The 21,768-nt window shown below is 33.7% G+C and overlaps 2 protein-coding genes and 1 long non-coding RNA gene across 6 annotated transcripts; 2 read left to right on the plus strand and 1 right to left on the minus strand.

Annotated features, from left to right (window-relative positions):
* The first annotated feature begins 14,906 nt into the window (after positions 1-14,906).
* LOC100742148 lies at positions 14,907-17,835 on the plus strand. Of its 3 annotated transcripts, XM_024367789.2 has the most exons (4): positions 14,907-14,987; positions 15,587-16,180; positions 16,266-16,320; positions 17,359-17,496. In XM_024367789.2, exons 2-4 carry the CDS (start codon positions 16,021-16,023, stop codon positions 17,435-17,437), a joined length of 294 nt encoding a protein of 97 aa, XP_024223557.1. In that variant the 5' UTR covers positions 14,907-14,987; positions 15,587-16,020; the 3' UTR covers positions 17,438-17,496. The 3 variants fall into 3 exon arrangements, 2 of the variants coding, with proteins under 2 accessions (XP_024223557.1, XP_012241379.1); XM_012385956.3 differs by lacking the exon at positions 16,266-16,320 and having other exon boundaries at positions 14,918-14,987; positions 17,359-17,835; XR_002946746.2 differs by lacking the exon at positions 14,907-14,987 and having other exon boundaries at positions 16,043-16,431; positions 17,359-17,486.
* On the minus strand, positions 15,143-15,621 carry LOC117151680. Its single transcript, XR_004461777.1, has 2 exons — positions 15,398-15,621; positions 15,143-15,264 (listed from the first exon to the last, which is right to left on the minus strand). It is a non-coding gene; the product is annotated as an uncharacterized LOC117151680 (long non-coding RNA).
* A 601-nt stretch (positions 17,836-18,436) lies between the features above and the next one.
* Positions 18,437-21,707, plus strand: LOC100748849 (ell-associated factor Eaf). 2 transcript variants are annotated; one of them, XM_033320817.1, is made up of 6 exons: positions 18,437-18,644; positions 18,732-19,104; positions 19,273-19,504; positions 19,776-20,009; positions 20,881-21,173; positions 21,271-21,707. In XM_033320817.1, the coding sequence occupies exons 2-6, from the start codon at positions 18,954-18,956 to the stop codon at positions 21,363-21,365; spliced, it is 1,005 nt and encodes a 334-aa protein (XP_033176708.1). In that variant the 5' UTR covers positions 18,437-18,644; positions 18,732-18,953; the 3' UTR covers positions 21,366-21,707. The 2 variants fall into 2 exon arrangements, with proteins under 2 accessions (XP_033176708.1, XP_003489725.1); XM_003489677.4 differs by having other exon boundaries at positions 18,437-18,625.
* Positions 21,708-21,768: the final 61 nt, after the last annotated feature.

The following is a 21,768-nucleotide window of genomic DNA, read 5'->3' on the forward strand; positions in this document are numbered from 1 at the left end:
AGCGAGCAAATATAATATAATGTTTTACAAGAACGAAACGTTATAATATAATATATTTCAATTTATTTCGGCTTCCAGGACAAAATACGTATATAAAATTCGCATGGCAGGCAACGCGTTAACGAAGATGTGGTCTCGAGGAAAGTTCGGCTAACATGAACGACGTAAAAATTGCTCTGAGCGTTTTGAATGCGAAACATGTTGACACAGGTTGACATTTGGAACTTCCATTGAAGGTTTCGTGGATCATTAAGTCTCTCGAAGGTTCTCGGAGGAATCGTCGCGCATAGAAACTGACGATGCTCGTTCTGTCCATGGATAGAATCGAAACGCGCGTCCGATAGAAGGAAACAAGCGTTCGATTTACATTGTGCCGGATGAATCATCGAGGGAACACGCCAGGCGACGAGAACAATACAAATGAATGAAGTTGGCCCGTTCAGATAGCACGCGAATATCTCGAAAACGCCCCGTCGCATCTGGCCGTGCCGTTCTGATGACTAATTTTTGCTTGTTATAATCTGTGATTCGACAGAATTTATTTGTAGAATGCCGTGTTAATATTTTACATTTGAAGTGAAAGTGGAAAAATTGAAAGAAAAATATCGCTAAATATCTTCGAAAAATCATCACAAGTCCATATTAATTACACGCACGTTAAAATGTGAAATCCAAGCACAATATAAAACAAAGGAAATAACGATACGTTGAGATAATTAAATCGAGTTATTTCCACGCTCTAAATGCGTCATTTCGAAGTCAGTTGTAAACCAAACTGGAATTTCCCCATTATTTTGTGTATCCGGGTGATGCCAACTGCTCTTGCAAAACCCCATTTCTATGGTATTCGCGAATCAACAACGCCGATAACGTTCCAAGCTCTTGAACGTTTTCGCAGCACGTTTCACACGATCGATTTCAAGGTCTGTGGTTTATTCTTCGAAAAGTGGAAGCTACACTGGTCTCAAGGTTCTCCAAATGCATCGTACTTGAAAACATCCAATACTGGTCCAAGTTAGTGAACTCGCTATCATTGATCTCCATTCACCGAAGAAAGACCATTCCACGCTGTGTCGACTCCGCGCTATTCCATGCTATTCCGCAGTAATGCCAACCTAATCTTTGATAATTTCACTACCATGATTTCATCGTGACGAATTTCATATTAATTTCAAATATGATTTCAGGTGACTCATTAAATATCGTCTAAGAGTCATTAATGTCCATAACATGTACTTATCGTAACCTACCATCATAATATGTAGTACTTAGTTTCATTCCCGTACTCACACTTCATTTTGTGATTGACAGCTTATGCAATCGATTTATATAATAAGTTAATTAATTATCGTGACTAGATATCTTACGACTATGTTATCGCCAATATGCGATCTTCAACTTGAAATTCACAGGTTGATTAAAAGTACAATTTAGTAATTTTTCTTTAGAAATTAATCTTAAAAGATCGGGGAGAAGTGGGACAGTGATAATAACACGAATAAATGAAATTATGCATATCTACGATTAATATCATAAATAAAAAATATATATATCTCGTTTTTTCGTATTTCTTATTTCATTGTACAGTGGGGGAATTACGATGGAAGAATGTAACGTATTCTCGACTGCGTGTCACAATGAATAGTGAAATAGTAATTTCTATTGTCATTGGGAAATTGGGACAATCATGAACAATACTTTACCAGCTTTTCTCTTTCTTTTTTTAACAATTCCATTGGCACGAATTTTTTTTATTACTCCGGAATCGAATTCCACGAAGTGCAACGAAATCAAAGGAACAAATTGATATTCAACGATAGAATTAAATTTGTTTTAGCGAAAGTTATCGAAAGTATCGTGTTTATTATTGTGATATCTGCGGTTTTATGGCAAATTTTTAAAGCAGACGAACGAAAGTTGATGAGCATGCGGAGAAGATATGACCTGAATGATGTCGAAAAAGGAAACACACGCTCTGTCTCAGATCTAACCTAACTACTTAATTCAAGCATAATTCATACGCATAATTTAGACTTAAAGCGCTCTATTTATTTAGTTTGCAAATTATTCAGCTTTTTGTATATAGGTATATAGAAATCTGCCTCACGCGTTACGTTATTTTACCCAACCTAACACACGATATTCAAATCTATTCCATTCTAATCCATAATCCAAATATTGGACCAATATGCATATATATTTACATACTTCTTCCAACTAGTTTCAACTATTATAATTCAGATAAGCAGTCTGATAATGAGTATCGTGTAAATACGCGTGCGTATAGGTACACCTGGCGTTAAATATATGGCGTTAACTAGATAGGGAAAATTTTTAACGTTTTTTCTATTATATATTTCCTCTTCTTTACGTTCCGTTTCTATTTTTACGTGATTAATCACTCGATTACATTAAACGATTAGTAACGATCACACAAATACAGAGGATCCAGAACTTTCGAAATTCGTTCGGAATCGATATTTCTGTCCAACGAATAACAGTTATACTTATCAGTCAATGTGAAAGTGATACGAAACCTTTACAACTTTTGTAACTCCAATATGAGAGTCAAATTATTTTTATCTTCTTAATTGTGACTTGGCTGAGATTTTCATTTCGCGCACATATCATTCACAGCTGCTATCCAATCCTTTTCTATAAGAATTTAATATGTACATATATAATGCGTATAAAAATTGAGTATTCGTGTTTATTTATACCAAATTGGCTGTACGATATTCTTCGAACAGAAAATTCCGATTGTGTAGAATATCGAAAACAACAGAAATATATCGATTCGACGAAACAAATTTTCGAAGATTACAACTATTATATGTATTAAAATTCCACATCTCGGAATCGTTTCTCGGATGGCAGGTGGGTTGGTTATAAAGCGTCCTATTGAATTTTTTTCATTAACGTTTTTTCGTAAAGAGAGCGAGGAAAAAACTGAAAAATGAAAAATCGACCAGTAGTTCGTAACCGTGTACGACGGAAGGAAGGTATACTACTTAAGAGTAAGAGAGATCCAAAATGTGACCAAGCGGAAGCAGCTGTGATCTGCTTAAATAGGATTTCCGCGCCTTATGTAATATATGTCATCGCGAAACGTCGCTGTGTCGACGGATATACGTTTTATCGATCAATTTGTTTTTACCTGGTGGTGCAAAGCAACTTGTATTCATATGCTGCTAATGCCAACGGATTCGAGTGATTTTTACTTTTTAAAGTCTTTATACATATATGCCCATATAATCGATTTTATTTCATTTATACACGTCGGATATCCTACACGTATATAATGTAATTATTAATGTATAGTATCGATACAGATATTATTAATAATAATACGAGAGAAATTATTAATAATATGTGTGATTAATAATATTATAAGAATATTATACATATAGATATGTATGTGTGTGTATAAAGACATCAAAGACTTACCGTTGCTTTTACTTAAAGCGCTTTTTTCTTTTTGCGCCACCTGGTACATTATTTAAGTACGAACTCGTTAGTCTAACTAGTCATTCGTTCACGATGTCGTGTCATCGCGCATTGTAAAAGTCATCTTTTTCCTGTGAACCGTTTTGGATCTTACCCGGAATTGAATGACGCTGTGTCCGGCCAAGATTTAAAAGTTTCAGAGGAAACGATTCACCTGCGAGTGTGACGCCTATGCGCTTTATCTGCGAACAATTTATATCTCGTTTTGTAATTGAGTACGTCCGTTCCGGTTGGTAAATTCGAATGCATCAAACGCATCTCGCTGCAAGTGACTTTTGCCTTTGACTTGATTGTCCGACAGTCAATCACACCAAATTCGACACACACGGAATTCCCGCCAGCCTTGGAAAACCTTGAAAAGTCCGCAAAATAAAAAGTCGATTACGGATATACTCCCGACTATGAAACCAACCACTAACCTAGCCGACGCGCTTTATTTCCAAATAAAACATTCCCATGGTTGAACGTATTAAAGGCACAGATTCGAACGTTCAATTATTCAGGGCTAGTAATTTCAAAGGCCGTTCGAATAAATTGGGAACGCGTTCTATAAAATTACACGCATAATAGGCGTGTTGAAATATCAAACATCACAAATCAATTCTAAATCAGGTACGAATTCTCGTTTCTTTAATCCAATATTTACTGTAAACAAATGGAAAGAAAGGGAAGGAACGAAAGAGATTTGCAGCGAATAGATCGATCTTTCATTTTGAATAGTAACTTTCATTCGATTGTTAATGGATGATCGATTGAATTTTCAGTTCGCGTAAAATGAAAGCAACAATAACGATACAATTCCTAATTATTTCTCCGATTTGGCAAATGTCTCCCTTTCAGAGTTCTTCGCGCACGCGCTCTCGTTTGGATTATCCAGCGATCGTTCGATTTGATCCTATTATCATCATTGACGATAAGCCGCGTTAAGAGGATTTCAGACCGCGTTATTACGCGTGTGGGCGTCCATTTTCATTGAACATTCACGTCGAAAAACTTCTTTAAGCGTAATAAAAGATATCGTTGTACAGTACGCCTCATCCAAGTTCGTACGTACATTCTTATTTGGATCTCACAGATTGAAAACGTTAGGAGAACGTAAGTACGATCGTTTTTACCGGATTACATTTATTTGTATTCGCATGTGTGTGCGTGTGCGCGTCGCGCCGTCTACCATAGAACGCCATAAGTATCCATTCGCGCAAGTTTACCGCCTTCGCTTGGAGAGGGGAAAAGGAGGCCTCGTGAATATGGGTTCGATTCGACATTCGTCGAGAGGCAGCAATCGATGATTCATCGACATTTTGAGCTGTGATCCGCGGGAAATACTGCGCTGTTATTGGCTTCGATACTACGTAACTAGGATCGTTTTGATTAAAGATCGAAAATATAATATGTAAGTAGTAAATTTAGAATACGATTGTAAAATCAATCGTATAATCATTTGTCAATAAATTAGCAAGTAAATACGATCGTTGAACACGCTGCCTGTCACAGTATACAGAAAGATATGATAACATTACTATGCATTGATAATCTGTGGTATTTTTACGCTACAAGTGTTCATTGTTGAAGATTAAAATCTACTTTCAGTTCCTTTTTATACTGTGATATCTTAAAATTTTTAATACATTGTCGACTGACCAGAGAGAACTCTTCTTTCCGAAATACATACGTACGTTACGATTACTGGCATTTTCATTTCCCCGATTTTGCCTCACGTTCTTTCCTTCTGACATGGACGTATGGTTTTAAATTTAATCCAAAGCAAAATACGATGTTTGTAATTATTTTATAAAAATTCTGAAACGAACGAGTATACACATAAAATGCCTTGCTCGGTGATCCTTTGACTACAATCATAAAATTTTAATCCGCAGTCACAGTCGGCAATGTTTTAACAAACAAAAATATAACATAATCAGTTTCCTTTTCTTTTTTCATTTTATTCTTTGACTTTCTCCATAATAATCGTTCGTATCTAAATGCTGCATGACTGTGAGCTAAAATAAATCGAATAAGCGTAAAAATTCGGCAAATCCGCTTGAATTTTTCTTTCCATCCAATTCCGACGAGGCGGTAAAGCGGTACGCTACGCGTTACTAACGCTGCATGCATAAATGCGGTTGCGAAAGACTGTGAAGTTGTACGAGGGTTGTTTCGATTCGAGACACTACAGCAGTAACGTTCCGCTGTTACGTTAATTAACACTTTCGCTGCGATATACGAGTCGCTGGTGGTTCGTACATTAGTCTTACCGTAATTGTTCACTTTCAATGATAATTCGCTCTACCTGAATACGCAGTGTGATTTATTGCTTAAGATAGTTTCAAATGTGGTAGGAATAACGCGATGCTACAAAAATTTCTTACTGCACAAATCGAAAGACAGATGCATCTCCTGAATAATTAAACGAACTGGATCAACAAATGTATTCGTAACGAACGTGTTAAAACAAAGTGGCGAACAAAAGTTAACATGACAACCGCTAAACATTAGTACGTAAGAACGCGTATTCTATAACCACGGTGAACAAAGTGGAACTGTAAAAAGGCAAAGCTGGCAGTTCAAACGAGGAGGTGGTAAAAAGATTGTAAGAAATTTTGTCGCTGATAAAAACAAAACACTCGTTACTTGTCTTAATAAATTTTAACGCTTATCTAAATCAATAAATATGCAATTTTTGTTCACCGGTATACGTATACGCATAAATACACACGAAGATCTCATCCTGTCAAACAGAAACCGTGTACGAAATTGTCTTTGCTTTTCCTTTTCTTTTTCCGTTTCCTTTCTCTTTTTTTTTTTGTGTGTTTTTGTTTATAAACGTTCCTTTCCAAATTTAAAGGTCAAAGTTTCAGGATCGAGTTGGCCCTCTCCTCATTTCCAAGCAAACTTCTTTGCGTAGCTTTGTAAATAACGAATTTTAGATAAGAGAAACGTTACATTATCACTCTAGGTGCGTATAATTCCGCAAAATTAATTCCTTAATTTCTTTACTGCCAAATAATAAGTGGATGAAACGCTACAATCGAACGTTGTACAACTCTGTCGACGAAATCGATAGCCTGAGGTAATATTTGATAGCAATATATGTATCTACCGTTCGTTGGTGGAGCCTGAAACGTGAATATATCAATGGGGTTGTGTGGGTGTGAATACGAGTGTAGTGTTCGGGGTGCATACGCGTGTATGTACACGTATGTACGTGCGATGTTTGTATGTAAAAAAAAAAAAAATTAGGCGGACGTTCGTGTATTCTACAACGGTCTACACTCATGTGATCTGGATATCAGCGAGTTAATATCATCTTTGTCAATAATCGTTGGATTATAATTTTCAAGTTTCGTATTCGTAATTATGATTTGTTAAACTTCGCTTTGTTCTCAACATCGACATTGTCTTTAGCGAAATTTTATTTAACGCCACTTATTTACGTATACATTCGTATCTTTAAATTTTCTCACTCGTTTCGATCATCGCCGAAATTACGTAGAAGAAATTCACGCGTGCCTATTTTCCCAACACGAATGTTCGCCGAGATCGAATCTGCACCATTTTTTGCGCACTTCTGTACAATATTTTTCCGCGATTTTTGCCGCACGAATCGTACTGTGACAGAAAGACGCAGGCAAAGAAGAGATTAATAAACTGAATGATGCGTTTCGATAAACTATCGCTATCTTTTTCTAAATCTTTGACAAGCTGCAACAATCGCGCGCAATTTTTTTAGGCGTCAATTGTGGAGGGATGAGTTTGAAAAAAAAAAAAACATATAAAAAGGAAGATGGAACGATAGCAAGAAAAAACGAACAATTGTTACTTGCTGTAACTTTTTGTGTAACGCGAAACATTGCCAATTATAGTTTATAATAATTTAATCCAATGTGTACTAGGCGGGTTCGAAGTTGTTTATCATTTTACTGTGTTTCTCGGTCATTGTAAAATGACTCTACGAGTCCGCCCGTGTTCAAGAGATGATATATATGTATATACATATGTATTTACGTATGTATATATGTATAATATACATATATATATATATATCGTCAAATAATAATAATACGTTCAACAGAATACGTTCAACTGTACATGTTTATTAAAGTACCTGAATGGAAACCACTACCTTGTGTTTTCTCTTCGTCTTATAAAGGGCAGAACATGTTCTCACCGCATGTAAATAATACCAGCACACGTACTTTTCAGACTCTACCCTTTTTCTCACTTGTGTACATGTTTGTGTATATGTGACTGGTTTACCGTCACTTCCTTTATCTCCGGTTTCTACACCCAAATGCACTTTTCCATGCGTATACACCCGACAGATAAACGTTCCCTCCACCCTTGTGCTTTTGTCGTTTCACTGCTTCCACATATCCGGAAGCCTGCCGCGTCGAGTATTTATCACAATACCGAGCTAATTCTTTTTTCGAAAAAGGAAACGCGAGCTCGATGTGAGAAACATCGGATAAAAGGGGCGGATTATTACTTGAAATCCACGACTCGTATCTGGCGACGATATCGTTTCCCCGTTTCCTGCATTATCGTAGATGATAAATTGTTACCGATCGGTGGTCGATACGCGACTTACGAATCGTTCTTTTTCTTTTTGCTGTCCGAGCAAGTTATGCAATTCCAATTCGGGTAATTTTAAAAGAGATAATGGTCCGACGGAAATTTTCGACGTCGATCATACACCGTTTCTCTGTTTTATTTGTTTTCGCAGCAATTGTCGTGGATACGCGGAACAAAATAACACGATGGGAAAGACTGATTCGGACGGAATACATTGATCGGCGTACCCCGTGAGAAAATGCATTACTTGGCTATCGCTACTTGGATATCGATCTTGTATCTACATCACGCGATACGTTAATCCAGGTATCGTGGCGCAGGTTTCGTATTTCTGTATCTAAGTAAACAATTTTTTACAGTCGAAGGTTCTTATACGCTATTAAGTTAATCCAAACAAGATTAAATTTGATAATGCTATTTTGCTGAATTTTCGAGAGAAATTGCAAGTTTTCTAATTTGTGACATAATCGGAACAGCCTACCGTGCCAACAATTTCTGCTCGGCGGATTAAATGTTTTTATTTATACACATTCCGGATAGCATGGCATTCCTGATCGTTTCTTTTTCTTTCTCTATGTACAAGGCCGCTAGTAGACATTTAAGTATACCGTACAAGCTACATTCATTCATTTCGACAAATTATTTATGCGATTCGCGCAAAATTTATGATGCGCTAGATCTATCCAAGGCCAGAAGCTGTTATTTAAAGGAACCGCCTGTAATTCTCGAACGAATTACTCGAAGATTATACGAAATCTCGTGTTTGACACAGACAACGAAATCGAGCTTCTGAGTGCTTCGCTTTCTGGTATTTTAAAGGACCGGAATATTCGAGTTCTCGAGTGCCAAGATACCCGGGTAAGTAAAACGCTCGAGTGTCGACTTTCAAATTTCAAGTACGCGAACACTCGAATTTTTGATTTCCTGAATTCTCAAGTATCAAGGTATTCAAGTAATAGAAGTGGTCGAACAATTGCAAATTTAAACATAATTTATACGTATATTTATAAGTCGAAACAGGAAATATCATGGAGATCGATGAAATCACACGTGGAAGAGAGAACACAACACAGGTATATCTCTGAATGGAATGGATGGGAGACATCTGACAATGAGAAACTCGAGAGAAGTTTTCACTTTGTCCCCCGTCGGATTTTCTCTGTAACGAGCGCATTGAACCAGACATTAGCCAATAAAGTGAACGATTTCACGTAGTATTTAAAATCCGAAAGCAGAATTCATTAAATTTCTCCTTAATTGTTTCATTAGAGACGAAGTAATTCTCTGCCGCGACCAAAGAGAACTTTACGGAAGCTGCTTTACAATTCAAAATATTCGAAGACCGTCTTTTATCCGACGCAATGTTGTCCACCCCTGGATATCATCGGATATTAAAATATTCTATTTTCCTGATCCAATCTGTAAAAGTATACTTTTGCAACGAAAATACAAAATATATGATATTAAAATTAAACAGCTGAAAAACTAGACATCAAAGACAGAAGAAAGAAGAATATATTTTGCGTCAATGATTGTAACGAAATATTATTGAAAACTTAGAATGACTGTATGCAACAAGCGGAAAACAACTGGTCTGTCAAATAGTATATCAATAACCGATAACGGTGCATCTGGATTTTTTAAATATCAGGGATGGGGCAGTGCTGCGTGTCTAGGTCAACAAAGTTTCAAGATCCGACCCACTTTCAACATTGTAACTTCTCCTCCTCGTGTTTCTTTCTTTTTTACTTGCTTAATTAAACCTGAATCGTGCGGCACCGGCATCGACTAAATCGTTAACAAGCCAGGGTTCCGCAGTCGCGTCTTTTCAATACGCGATAGAGCTTCATTCGGGCAAAAATGAATGCTTTTCCGGCGTTGATAAGCTGATGTTTGGAAGTAATACCGCCGATAATCGTTTCGACAATAGCGTCTTTTACTGACAAAAACGATAGAAACCGTCATATGTTATCGTTGATTATGCGTCTTTATCTACATATTCGGTTCCGTGCATAAAAAAATAAAGAGGAAAAGGAGCGTGGGTGGGGGACGCTCTCCGAAATGAAGAGGTGGGGATGTAAGTAGTGACGCAGAGCTGTTCTCCACTCGTCCACGCATTTAATTTACTATACGGACACCCTATTAAGACCTTTAGAACACAATTCAGAATGGCGATTTTGAGAAGGTATTTATTAAAAAATTATCGAGATTGGGGGTAACTGTTTCTTTGTAAATGTCTATCTTTCTTTAATTTGTATTGATTAATAAAATAACAGTTAGCTAAAGCAACTTTTATCATTCCATTTTATTTTTTTATGCAAACGAATATGCAGATAAAGATGCATAATTAACGATAACGGCGAAACTATAGAAGGATCGTAGAATGACCGATTACTTACTATCGTGTACGCTGCACACGCTTGCTAATGTATACGTTGCCACAGACGCACAACTATAGGCAGAATTCAATAATGCAGTAGCGGTAGTTTGCCGCGAATATTTTGGAAACTAAACGAGGTCAGTCTTTATATAGAAAAAATTGGTTGGCGAGTTGATGGAAAAACGTTGAACTCCGTAACATATCCAAAAATCTTTTTAACAGTTTCAGCGCGATAACATGGGTATAATAATTGTCAGCGAAAGATAACGTCGGTAAAATGGCTGTTGATGAAACGATTTTCGGTTATTTAAGATTTTATACCATAGACTGACTTTCTTGTAATTTCTTTGAAATATTTTAATATATTATTGATAATATAATATAATATTTAGTATATTATCTATACATGATTGATTGGTCAGAAAGCCTAGCCTTACCGAAATGGAGATATTCATCTTCAAAGTTAAAAGTTTTAACATGTAGCTGCTATAGTAAGCCGCTGCGAAATTGATTTTTTCATTAATCATGGAAAAGCCATTCTCACGAAGTTGTTAAAATGTTAAATATCGGTAATTTCAGCGTTCTACTTGCGGTATACGTTATAACATAAAGTTAACGTTCTGTCCATTTCTGAACTGTTAGCGTACGTAATGCGAATTCTCAACTAATTAGCGATTAGTCGGGATGCAACTGATCGGTTGATATCGCGAACCGTGAACGCTATTAACGCTCAAGGTGGAGGTAGATTAAAGATGCAGAGTAATGTGATGTTTAGTGTATTTATTTCCACTGTTTGGTATAACACGAAGAGTATGACTGTATGATGAACTGTTTGAAGACTTGTTTTACACTCCCTGAAGAAGTCTTGCCTGGTATTTATGTACTAACTCCGCGTACTAACTCGCGCTACAAATACCTTAAAAGTAACTAGTAACCAGTTTACTCTTATCACTATCCTTACTGGAAATTTTTCCAAATTTCCCGATAATCAGTTCGCCTCTGGAACAAACTGATAATTTCCATATCTCCACATTACGCGTATATTACCCACTTTTGCGAAATAAAAATTAGTTCTGTTATCTTGGCCAATGAAAGTGGTCGTCATCTAGATCGCTAAGCTTCGTAAGATAAAATGTGACATCATTCGTATTTGTGATATCTAGAAATCAATCAATCGTGCAATCTCACTGTCGTCATCATATTATACGGAAACGTAAAGGGTAAGAACGATACCGGAATAATTCTTTTTCCAACATGAGATTATCTCTAGATTCCAGGAGCTCTACCACGTGACATTCCTATCTTGTATTATGGCGAAAGTACGACGATGCACTTGGAACGCGAAGTTGAAAAATATAAAGTTCTTTAACGCTAAAACTACCAACCTGTTATATCGTATAATAGATACAATAAATTATATCTCGTTAGAAGTCAACATTAATTTTGCTAAAATCGCCTGTATTTGTATTTTGAGATAGAAAAAATACGAAATTTAAAACAGACCTTTCCTGCTAATTTGATAATCGCGGTAAAGCGACCTAGCATACGCTGGAACATAGGTATTGCACTGCACGCATCGACTGCTAGGTTTTATGATGCAGGTTAGTGTAAACTCGCATCGACGTATCGATTTGGAAATGGCTTACATCGATGCGTAAATCGATATACCATCCTAGCTGATGCGCAAGGCTAAATTCTAACGCGATTTCGTGAAATCTAGGAATCGATGTGCACAACATGTTTCAGTGTGTGTAGGTCGTTTTAGAATATGATAATAAACTTTTTTGCCAAACTTTCTCAAGCTCGATGAATTTAAACGCTTTAAAATGTTCCAGAACTTCGTATTCTGCAATTCTACCTCCTCGTCCATGGTCAAAGGCCTAAATTATCGTCTAAATTGCAAATTTTATTAATAACTAGCTTCTTGTGTATCTTTGATTTCGATCCTACGTAAGTAACTTGCATACGTCGTACATATAGCAACTCGCAAAACTATTCGGAAGCTTATCAGAGATTTTTTTCTATGAGTATATTACGTGCAATATACAAAATTTGTTAAAATTTCGTTTGCACTGTAACGACTATCGTGATTATACTAATAAAATTTGAAATCAATCTGAAAACATATATAAAAGTTACAAGACGTTTATTGCAAATATACTCTTAGTAAAACATTAGTATACGCTACAAATAATATCTAGTCTTGAGCATACAATTAGTGCCAAAAATGATCTCAATACATACTGTGACTTATTAATATATTCAATAATAGGCTGTACAAGTACTTCGGTAATTTTTGTGAGGGGTATGCTTCCAATAAATGTCTTCTAACTTCTACATACATACACGTATATGTTTTCAGATCCGTTTCTTTAACAATAGCTCTATCTCGTTACAGTGCTAATGGGATTTCAAAATATTTTATATAATATATGCATAAAAATTTTCTAGGAGCGTTCGAATATTCTCGTATACTGCTATACATACGTACGGATATACGTACGGATATACGTATATATATAATAACCGAATATGCAAATTACCGAACATTTAACAATTTTAATATCCGCAATTCACTGGTAACGAACGTAAGCATATAAAAGGTTAGGATGTAAAGTTATTCGGAGAATTTCGATTGTGTTGCATAAATATTTCATAAGAAAACTTTTCTCGAGGAATTTAACAATATTCGTTAGAATTTTTTTTTAGTAATAAAATTGAAATAATGGATTATAATACGAAGGGCTGTTTCTCTTTTTTTTCTTTCGACTTTGTGTAATGTAATTACGGTGTATTAAGTAATGCATCGTGATGAACAATAAAGTATACGCAAAAGGAGAAAACCCAAATACATAGATACGCATCGTTGACATTGGCAAACGGAAAACAAGATCGGTAATATCCCCGTTCCTTCCGTCGCGTAACCTCGTTGCAACAGCGTTGTAATTTTGATCGTTAGGTAATGACTGATCTCTAACAAAACGAGGAAATATGACTCTGAATACATAGAATGTAATTAAAATCTTGCAATAGCACTGCAAATAAGGAGAAAATTAAAGTCAGAAAATATCAGGAATTTAAGGTAATCGGAAAGTCATTACATAAGAAAAATGAAAGTCGTTAAAAGAGTTTATTTTCTTATACAATGTTTGTAGAAGAGAATCCTTTCTATCTTTCCCTTGTCGAAAATCGTAATAAATCGCGATAATTTTTCTCAATATCGGTTTATAAATTAAATCATAGTTCATTTCACAAGGAGTTATGCGGTTACATTTTAAAATAGCATTTCTAGCGTCCAGTGTAAAAATATCGCAAAATTCTATTTTTAGTAGTTACCTGCATAGGCGTGCAGGGGAAGGGAGAATGGTTATCTAATTATAAGAAAATATCCTGTAAACATAGGAGAATACGAGAGGCTATCTCGTTGTTTCAAGGTGTAACCATCCTGTTGATGTAAAGGTTTCGTTATCGTGTAAAAACGTTTGACAAAATACATCATCATACGGTTCGTGACGTTGTTTGCCAAAGAGTGATAATAAAATCACATTGGAAAATTGTGCTAGGAACATCATGACGATTATTAGGATTAATCCTCCTATTAATGCACTGCACTAAAAAGTAGTACTTGTTAAATAATATTGCTACTTTTTTGTAATTCAAAAGATAAATATAGCTATTTGTAAATGAGATTTTTACTATCACATCGATCATTCTTTAATTCCAAAATAAACACATACATTAACACAGCTAAAATAAATCTTCGTTTAATACTAAATGTCATATATTAAATAAGAATTATTACTGGTACTACGTATTTATTTTTCGTAAATTTTAGAAATTTGTGTATTCCATAAGACCGATTGCCGAAAAATGTGATTATTTAATTAAACAAAAGTATCACATATGTGAATAGATAGCTTTTATGGGAATAATATACACTTAAGATATTAGAATTTGTGTGTACAATCATTTTGATATATGTGTAAAACTCGATTAGCAACTTTGTCAATTAGTATTTGTCATAAGAGCGATTTTGATCTGACAAATACCTTCGAATCTTCACTCGATAGATGGCAGCACTTACTTAATAATAGATACGGATTCATAAATGAAGTATGTACCGTTTAAACTCAAATATTAACAGTTATAATTTATAAATATCATTTTTAATCATTATCGTGTACTTTTACGAGATATGTAAGAAATTTATAAGAAATGAAAAAATAAGAAATTTAATAAATTAAGGAAATTAAATTATATTTGGATGATTTTGTTCACACATACACAAAAATATGTTGTATACGAAATCAACGTTTCTCATTTGGAATGTCAAAAAATAAAAAAAAATGGATTAAATGAATTACATCTTTGCGATTCATTAAAAATGCCTTATTTGTAAATCATTGGTATAAACAATAAAATTAAAATTTTTAATAGTATTAAGTTCGCATAAGGTTTAGAGTAGTGTAATGATTTCACGTCGTCCGCGCACGAACGTTTAGCGCGATTACACGGCAAGTTGTCAAGGGTAAAAATACTGCAGTACTGCTGCAAAATTTTTAGTAGAAGTGACAACACGTATCAGTGATGTACTCATTCTTATTAGTCATATTGTCGTTCTGAACGAAGGAAAGACGTTGACCTCTAGCATATCCTTCCTCTTTCTTTTTTTTGTGCAAAAACCTCTTTCCTTGCGTTTGCTTAAAAAACTTCTTGATCCAACGCCAACAGTTGCTTGCCAATTCAATCCTTGATACTTCCCTTCATACGCAAGTATAATTATAGCTATTTGCACTGATATTCCTCTAATCATATTTATGATTCTCATTTTTTATTCACGTTATATGTAAAATGTGCATAATGTTTTTATATGTCATTTGTAAATTGTTAAAATATACATATATATATAAGCTTAAATGTCATTATACTAATACTTACTTTCATGAGTTACGAGTATGATACTTTTCTTTATCAACCCTCAAGGATAGAGTCATCAATTTTCAATCATATTTTTGCATAGATTTTATATTGAAAATTGAATAGAATATTTGAAAAGACGAATTTCTAATCAATCCAAATTTTTAATTAAATTATTAAATTAAATGTACTGAATCTATTAAATTTCAGATATATTGTGATAATTAAAATATGTGGCAAAACCATTTGGAGACACAAACAAGATACCTACATATATGTACACGTGTATATTGAGCTATCTAAAGAGAATACGATGTTCGTGCTGCTATCTATGCTGAGGATCGTGTTTTAATAAAGTTGAGCAAATTCAGAAACATAAATATAACTCGCGTAATGTAGGATGTAGATCAATCGTCAAGAGATAAAGTTTGATCATTACAGATCCAAGAATACATAACCTCATTCAAATATCAAACAAATTCTAAAAGAATTAATGTTTACCTTGTCAATAAAACGTAAAGATATTTGTTCGTAACGACGTATTTTAATTTTGATCGCATGTAAGTTTTCGTCAACTTTAACGTATTACGCGATCTTAAATTAATTAAGCCAGAAAGTACAGTGTCTGTGAATAAAAGGTAGCTATGATCTGTCCAAGCAGCATCCTAGCACATTTAGCGAAATTCTTCGTGACAGTTGCTTGCATAAGAACTTTCAGTAATAAGTATGATAAAACAAGCACCTGGTCATTTCATGCCTTTCAAATTCTACTTTCACACTCCATATTGGGATTACTCAGGTTTGGTAAGAATGTATCTTCTAATAATTGCCTATATTTTGCATCTTGATATTTGCCTAGTATATTTTTAAAGCAGTGTTATCTGTACAGGGCCCCCTAAAAGTACGTCTTATATGTTAGTGGGGGTCATGCAGAGGATTAGTTGGTATGAAACTACATAAGGGTATTGTACTTAATTTTTAAGTGTAAAGCTCCAAAAGAAGAAACATTACTCTCAGTTTATCATTTTATCAAAATTTCAACTTTGTTGGAACAGGTGGGAAATAATAACATAATTCAATGCACTTGTTTTTAAGCAAAATGTAAAACATAAAGAGTGATCCTAAAAAATGTCATCCTATAATAGATACATAGTATCCTATAATATATCCTTCTAGTTGCCACATAGTTTGCATAAGTATGTATATAGTTGAACATTATGAGAATTAGTATGGTAGATAGATAATAACTTTATTTATGTTTCGCATGCTTATAATTTCTTAATTTTGCTTATTACAGTATTATAAATACTGCGTTTTTAGCGTATTATAAATAGCGTTGCTTTTCTATATTTATTACTTACATAATAATGAAATTCAATTATGTACTATAGCTTTTATCCTGATATTATATAAATTTTTGTAACAATTTAAAGAAGTATAAATAATATGGATAAAATTTAAACTTTTTCTCACTTATAACAAACTTTTATTCTCTAATTCAAATAGTGATTATCAATTAGTTTTGGTTTGAAATATACAATATTATTTAAATATTAATTGTTTCATAGAAATTTCATGAAGTAGAAAATGAAATAGATAATGAAATTTTTATTTTTCTTAAGAGCTAAAAGTATCCATTAATTACATTATTTCTCACAAGTTCCAACTGTGCATTTACTTTTATATCTGTAACAAAATTATTGATTATTCATTTATATATCATATTCAAAAATTAAAAATTGTTACTTTTTACATCTTTTTTGTGTTTTCCTCTAAACTTCTGGAAACTGATATGAACGTAGGTAAACAGTCAGAAAAATTGACTTTTTCATAATAGTTCTAAGAACATTAAATCTAGAAAAACATTTACAACTTCGATGTTTAAAAACAACTAGTTCACGCTATAAAACATAGTGAATAGTAGCATTCATAATATGTATGTGTGGTATAGAGCATATTATCTTTAGCAATATTGTTTCCAGGAGCTCCATTTTTTACATCAGCAACCAGTGTAGCAAAGTATTTAAGAATCTTCTACAATTGGTACTCTATGATCGTTGATGTTATATCAATGGCATTATTCACTGCTGGTATCTTACAAGGATATAGGATTACTGAAAGAGTTTGGCTCACAATATTTTCTTTGAGCATTTTGCCAATATTTTTTCATCTACAACCAAGGCGAAAAGAAAACCAAATACGAAGGCATCAGTTGTTCTTGAATGTAACTATTACTCTCCAATTGCTAATGATTATGTTGGTTGGTTTGAGAAATAGTAATTACAATGTTATTAGTTTAATTATCTCCTATATATTCGAAAGATTTTTTATTGATGAATTTTGTTATTATTATGATATTCCAAGTACTGATTTGACCCAATATTCTCTCTGTTTTGTAGAAATTTTCATGGTTTTCACTTTAAATGAAGTATAAATAATACATTTTATTGAATGTATAATATTACTTTTTGTATTATGTATATATATATATGTCTGAAAATAAATAAACATTTATATCTACGCCTTTTGGATTCATAAGTATTGTGCGATGCGGTAAATTCCCTAGAATTACAAAATATCCCTAAGCGAATGAATGTAGAGCGGGGAGCGGAAAATATGGTACTTTGAGGCCGCATTGATGATTGGTTGTAATCACATAAGCGCAATCGACAATAAAAACAAAAATTAAATTGATATTTGAATTTTGAATTTCATACAATTTTGCGGATTTATGCTCAAATCAATGCTCCCCGAAAATATATATAGGCTCCCCTAGCCTATAGTAGAAGTTTATGATCGTGGTATATGAATATTGTAAAGTTACTAGTATTAATAAAGTATATGTAAATTTGTAATGTTAATAACAAATTTCATTCCTGAATAAAATATTTTAAAAGACATATGGTTTGTTTAAAATTCTTTAAATTTTATACATTCTCAAAAAATGTTAATAAAATGCCGATATACACAATACTTCTCCTTTCATACGTCACATCCGTCAGACATTTTAGTTTGTAGCCTATCTATATTTAATATAGATTCTATGATAATACTTAAATTCCTATAATACAGTGGAAAGTTAATTTTCGGTTGATTCTGCAAATCTTTGCTACAATGCTGTTGTTGAGAATTCAAGTCTTTGAATTCGAGAATTCGAAATCAATGATGTAACGCGTGTTTTAGTAATTATTAAATAAATTAATGCAGTAAATGCGGATATTGATGAACGCAGATACTCAGACGAACTAGGTCAGTGAATCGTGTTGTAGTGAATTGTGGTATTTTCGCTTGATTTTTCTTTACCATATGAATTGTTCGGATTTGTAATGATAATTATTTTGCTTACAAATGACAGAAGGAACGAACGTGCAAGCAAATTAATCGTAACAGGATAAAACGAAGCAAGAGTTTACACAGCTGTTACCAAACTGAAATGCAAATGCGCGTCTCTGCCATATTTTGGCAGGATAACGAATAAAACGTGCAATAGTTAATCTCAGTCGGCCGTAAATTCCGTGTGCCTTCAGCACTTGTTTTATTCATATTATCGAAAGGGAGATTAATAAAATCGTACCCAATGAAATCAGTCACATCTGTTCCGGAAACAAACTTCCAAGGTATCGGGCGTGACATGGCAGAGCGGCTTGGTCTGGGTCCTGAGATTCGAGAACTCAAACTGGGATCAACTTTTACCAGTAACAGATCAACGGCCTTTCACACTTTGAAATGTTAGTCAGTACATTTTTTTCATTTATAATCTACATATCCATAAATATTTTGACTATAATTTTCTTTCGTGTTTTTACATACTGCAAGAAATATCTGTGGTTAATAATATTGAAAATATAATTGATTTGTAGCTAATAATAGAAACATTAACGCGTTTTTTTATTCAGATGATTTTAAACCAGCAAGTGTTGATGTTTCCAAGGTGGCAAGAGTCGATGTTGGAACAAACAACATGATGACAGTTACTGTTCCACATTTAGATGGTGCTGGAATTCCACACACCGTTTTCAAGGGTTCTCAGAAACCTTATCACAAAGAATGTGTTTTGATAATAGATAATGTCACAGGTGAAATTACACTAGAAAAATTAACAGCAAATATTCAAGTGAAGAAAACTCGGTATGTAATTTTTTTACAAGATATTAGGTCATCCAAAAAGTTTCTTTCATTTTATAGGGAAATAATGGCTGCACAACATTTTCCGTTTATATTATTTTATCGAATTACATATGATCCATTTTGTTCTATCAAAATAAAGATCACAATGTTTAACAGATTAGGTTTCATGTTTGTATAAAGATGCATTGTTGTAAAAGACATGTTTATAAAAGAAAGATACTTTTCGGACAAACTAATATATTAGATCATAATGTGTTATATCATCTTTTAGAACAGAACCAAAGTCTCAGATACATTTAGGAGTTTCTGGGGGAAATAGTAGTAATAGACCTATAACTCCAGTAGAAAACAAAAAGAGCCCTACTCATGGTAGGGCAACTGGAAGAACAAAGGTTATAAGTGGGAAAAAAAGGGAACCTAGCGTTCAGTTACATCCAAAACAATATAGTCCTCTTAGAGTATCACCATATCACAGCAAAAGTCCACCTTCTACCTCAATTAATAGGTATAAAACGTTTTTTGATATTTTTAAGTACAAATATAAATATCAACTTTGATGAAAAAAATGAAATTTGTGATTCTTTTTAACACGTTGACTGCCACGACACCCGTATTCGAGTGGCGCTTATTTGACTACTTGCAAAGGATCGTTGTAGGTATTTGGAAAGATATTCCAGAGGAAATAATAGAACTGTTGAATTGTTATAAAAGTAATACGAAAATGGTTTATTAAAAAAATTATTTAGAATGTAAAACTTTAAAGCATTCTATACATAACTGAAGTTGGTTGGGACAATTTGGACAATAAGTTGTTGTATTCTTCAAATTCTTTTGTGCCTTTCGAAGTCGAAGTCAAGGATTTTTTGTATTTTCAGACAACCCTAATAATTTTACAGCTAATAATTCTCTAAATATTCTAATATTTATATCCTTCCTTGTTGCAATTTTGTAAACCGTCAAAGCGTTTACAACAGAAATTCCCAGAAGGAATTGAATGCCTAGTTTTTGGTACCATTTGATTCCTTTTCTAATTGTGGTAGCATAAGAAACCATTTGTTCGGAATAATATATACCACACTTTCCTTCATTATATTCAACAACAGCTAGTGGTTTTAATGTTGCGAACAAACAAAGCAAGAGATCATTCTTGAGACCACCACTTGAGCGACTTGCATTACTAAAATATCGATGAGAGTACAGCAGAGAACGCTTGGTACTGCTGTGCGCATAGCCTGAAGGAGATTTCATTGAAAACACGCGTGGCAGTCAATGTGTTAAAGAATGTAAAATAAGTTTTTGAAAGCTTGATTATGTAATAATGTCACAGTAATATATTCAGATTTTTTTGTAATCTTACTAAAAACACGGAACTTTAGTTCGCCAATGCAATCTTCAGTGGCACCGTCTACTTTAGCCAGCTTACCAATGATTGGTTCTGATAATGATGACTGCCCTTTAACATCATCTGGAACATTCCCGACTATCAATTCTACTGCACCTTTAAGATCATCATCCATAACTAATACTCAACCCAATATGAAAGCTTCTGTCATTATAGATAATGATATAGGTGCTCTGAGTGATAGTACTTCGAGTAGTTCAAGTTCAGATAGTTCAGAAGATAGTGATTCAGACACTGAAGATGTTCCAGCTTCGACAGAACTTAATGGTATGCTTTCAATATGACTATTTTTACAATTTTTCTTTTTGAATATAAGCAAATTTCCTTTTTTGATCTATTTTACATTGTACATATTTCTTTTTAGGAGATTTAAATAGTACAACTCCATCTCCTCCACTTCTTATGCCAAATAATCTCCTAAATGATGATTTACAATTATCAGAATCAGAATCTGAGTGATTAAGGGTAATATATGTTCAAATTATAATATATTTATATCGATAAACGCGTTTCTACCGGAATATTTTCCAAGGGCAATAGAAGATTTCCTAAAGGTCTCTCCGCCAAAAAATTCTCTATTTTTACAACGCTTTATTTGCTGTTATATATTGAAGGATTAAAAAAAAATAGAAAAATTCAATTGTATTCCATATCACACACAGGATATGTGTCTAGTGAATCTGACAGCATACTCCACATATTCTGTATGTATTACAATAAGTTATGGTATATATGAAACAAAAACCTTTTGCTTCTTGTGCAGTAAATATATGAAAAAAATGTAATGAATACAAATGGTAACATATGTACGTTTATTTATAAGGTATTAGGGATTGTACAATTACTACTGACCAGTATTTAG

Source organism: Bombus impatiens, unplaced genomic scaffold (assembly GCF_000188095.3).
Source record: "Bombus impatiens unplaced genomic scaffold, BIMP_2.2 scf_0361, whole genome shotgun sequence".
Lineage (NCBI taxonomy): Eukaryota > Metazoa > Arthropoda > Insecta > Hymenoptera > Apidae > Bombus > Bombus impatiens.

Excerpts from the sequence above, each read along its gene's own strand:
- LOC100742148 (XM_012385956.3), top strand. The coding sequence starts at position 16,021 with ATGATCTGTCCAAGCAGCATCCTAGCACATTTAGCGAAATTCTTCGTG. Across the intron at positions 16,181-17,358 it reads ATTGGGATTACTCAGGTTTG|GAGCTCCATTTTTTACATCA; the intron begins GTAAGAATGTAT and ends TATTGTTTCCAG.
- LOC100748849 (XM_033320817.1), top strand. The coding sequence starts at position 18,954 with ATGAAATCAGTCACATCTGTTCCGGAAACAAACTTCCAAGGTATCGGG. Across the intron at positions 20,010-20,880 it reads CCTTCTACCTCAATTAATAG|TTCGCCAATGCAATCTTCAG; the intron begins GTATAAAACGTT and ends ACGGAACTTTAG. Across the intron at positions 21,174-21,270 it reads AGCTTCGACAGAACTTAATG|GAGATTTAAATAGTACAACT; the intron begins GTATGCTTTCAA and ends ATTTCTTTTTAG.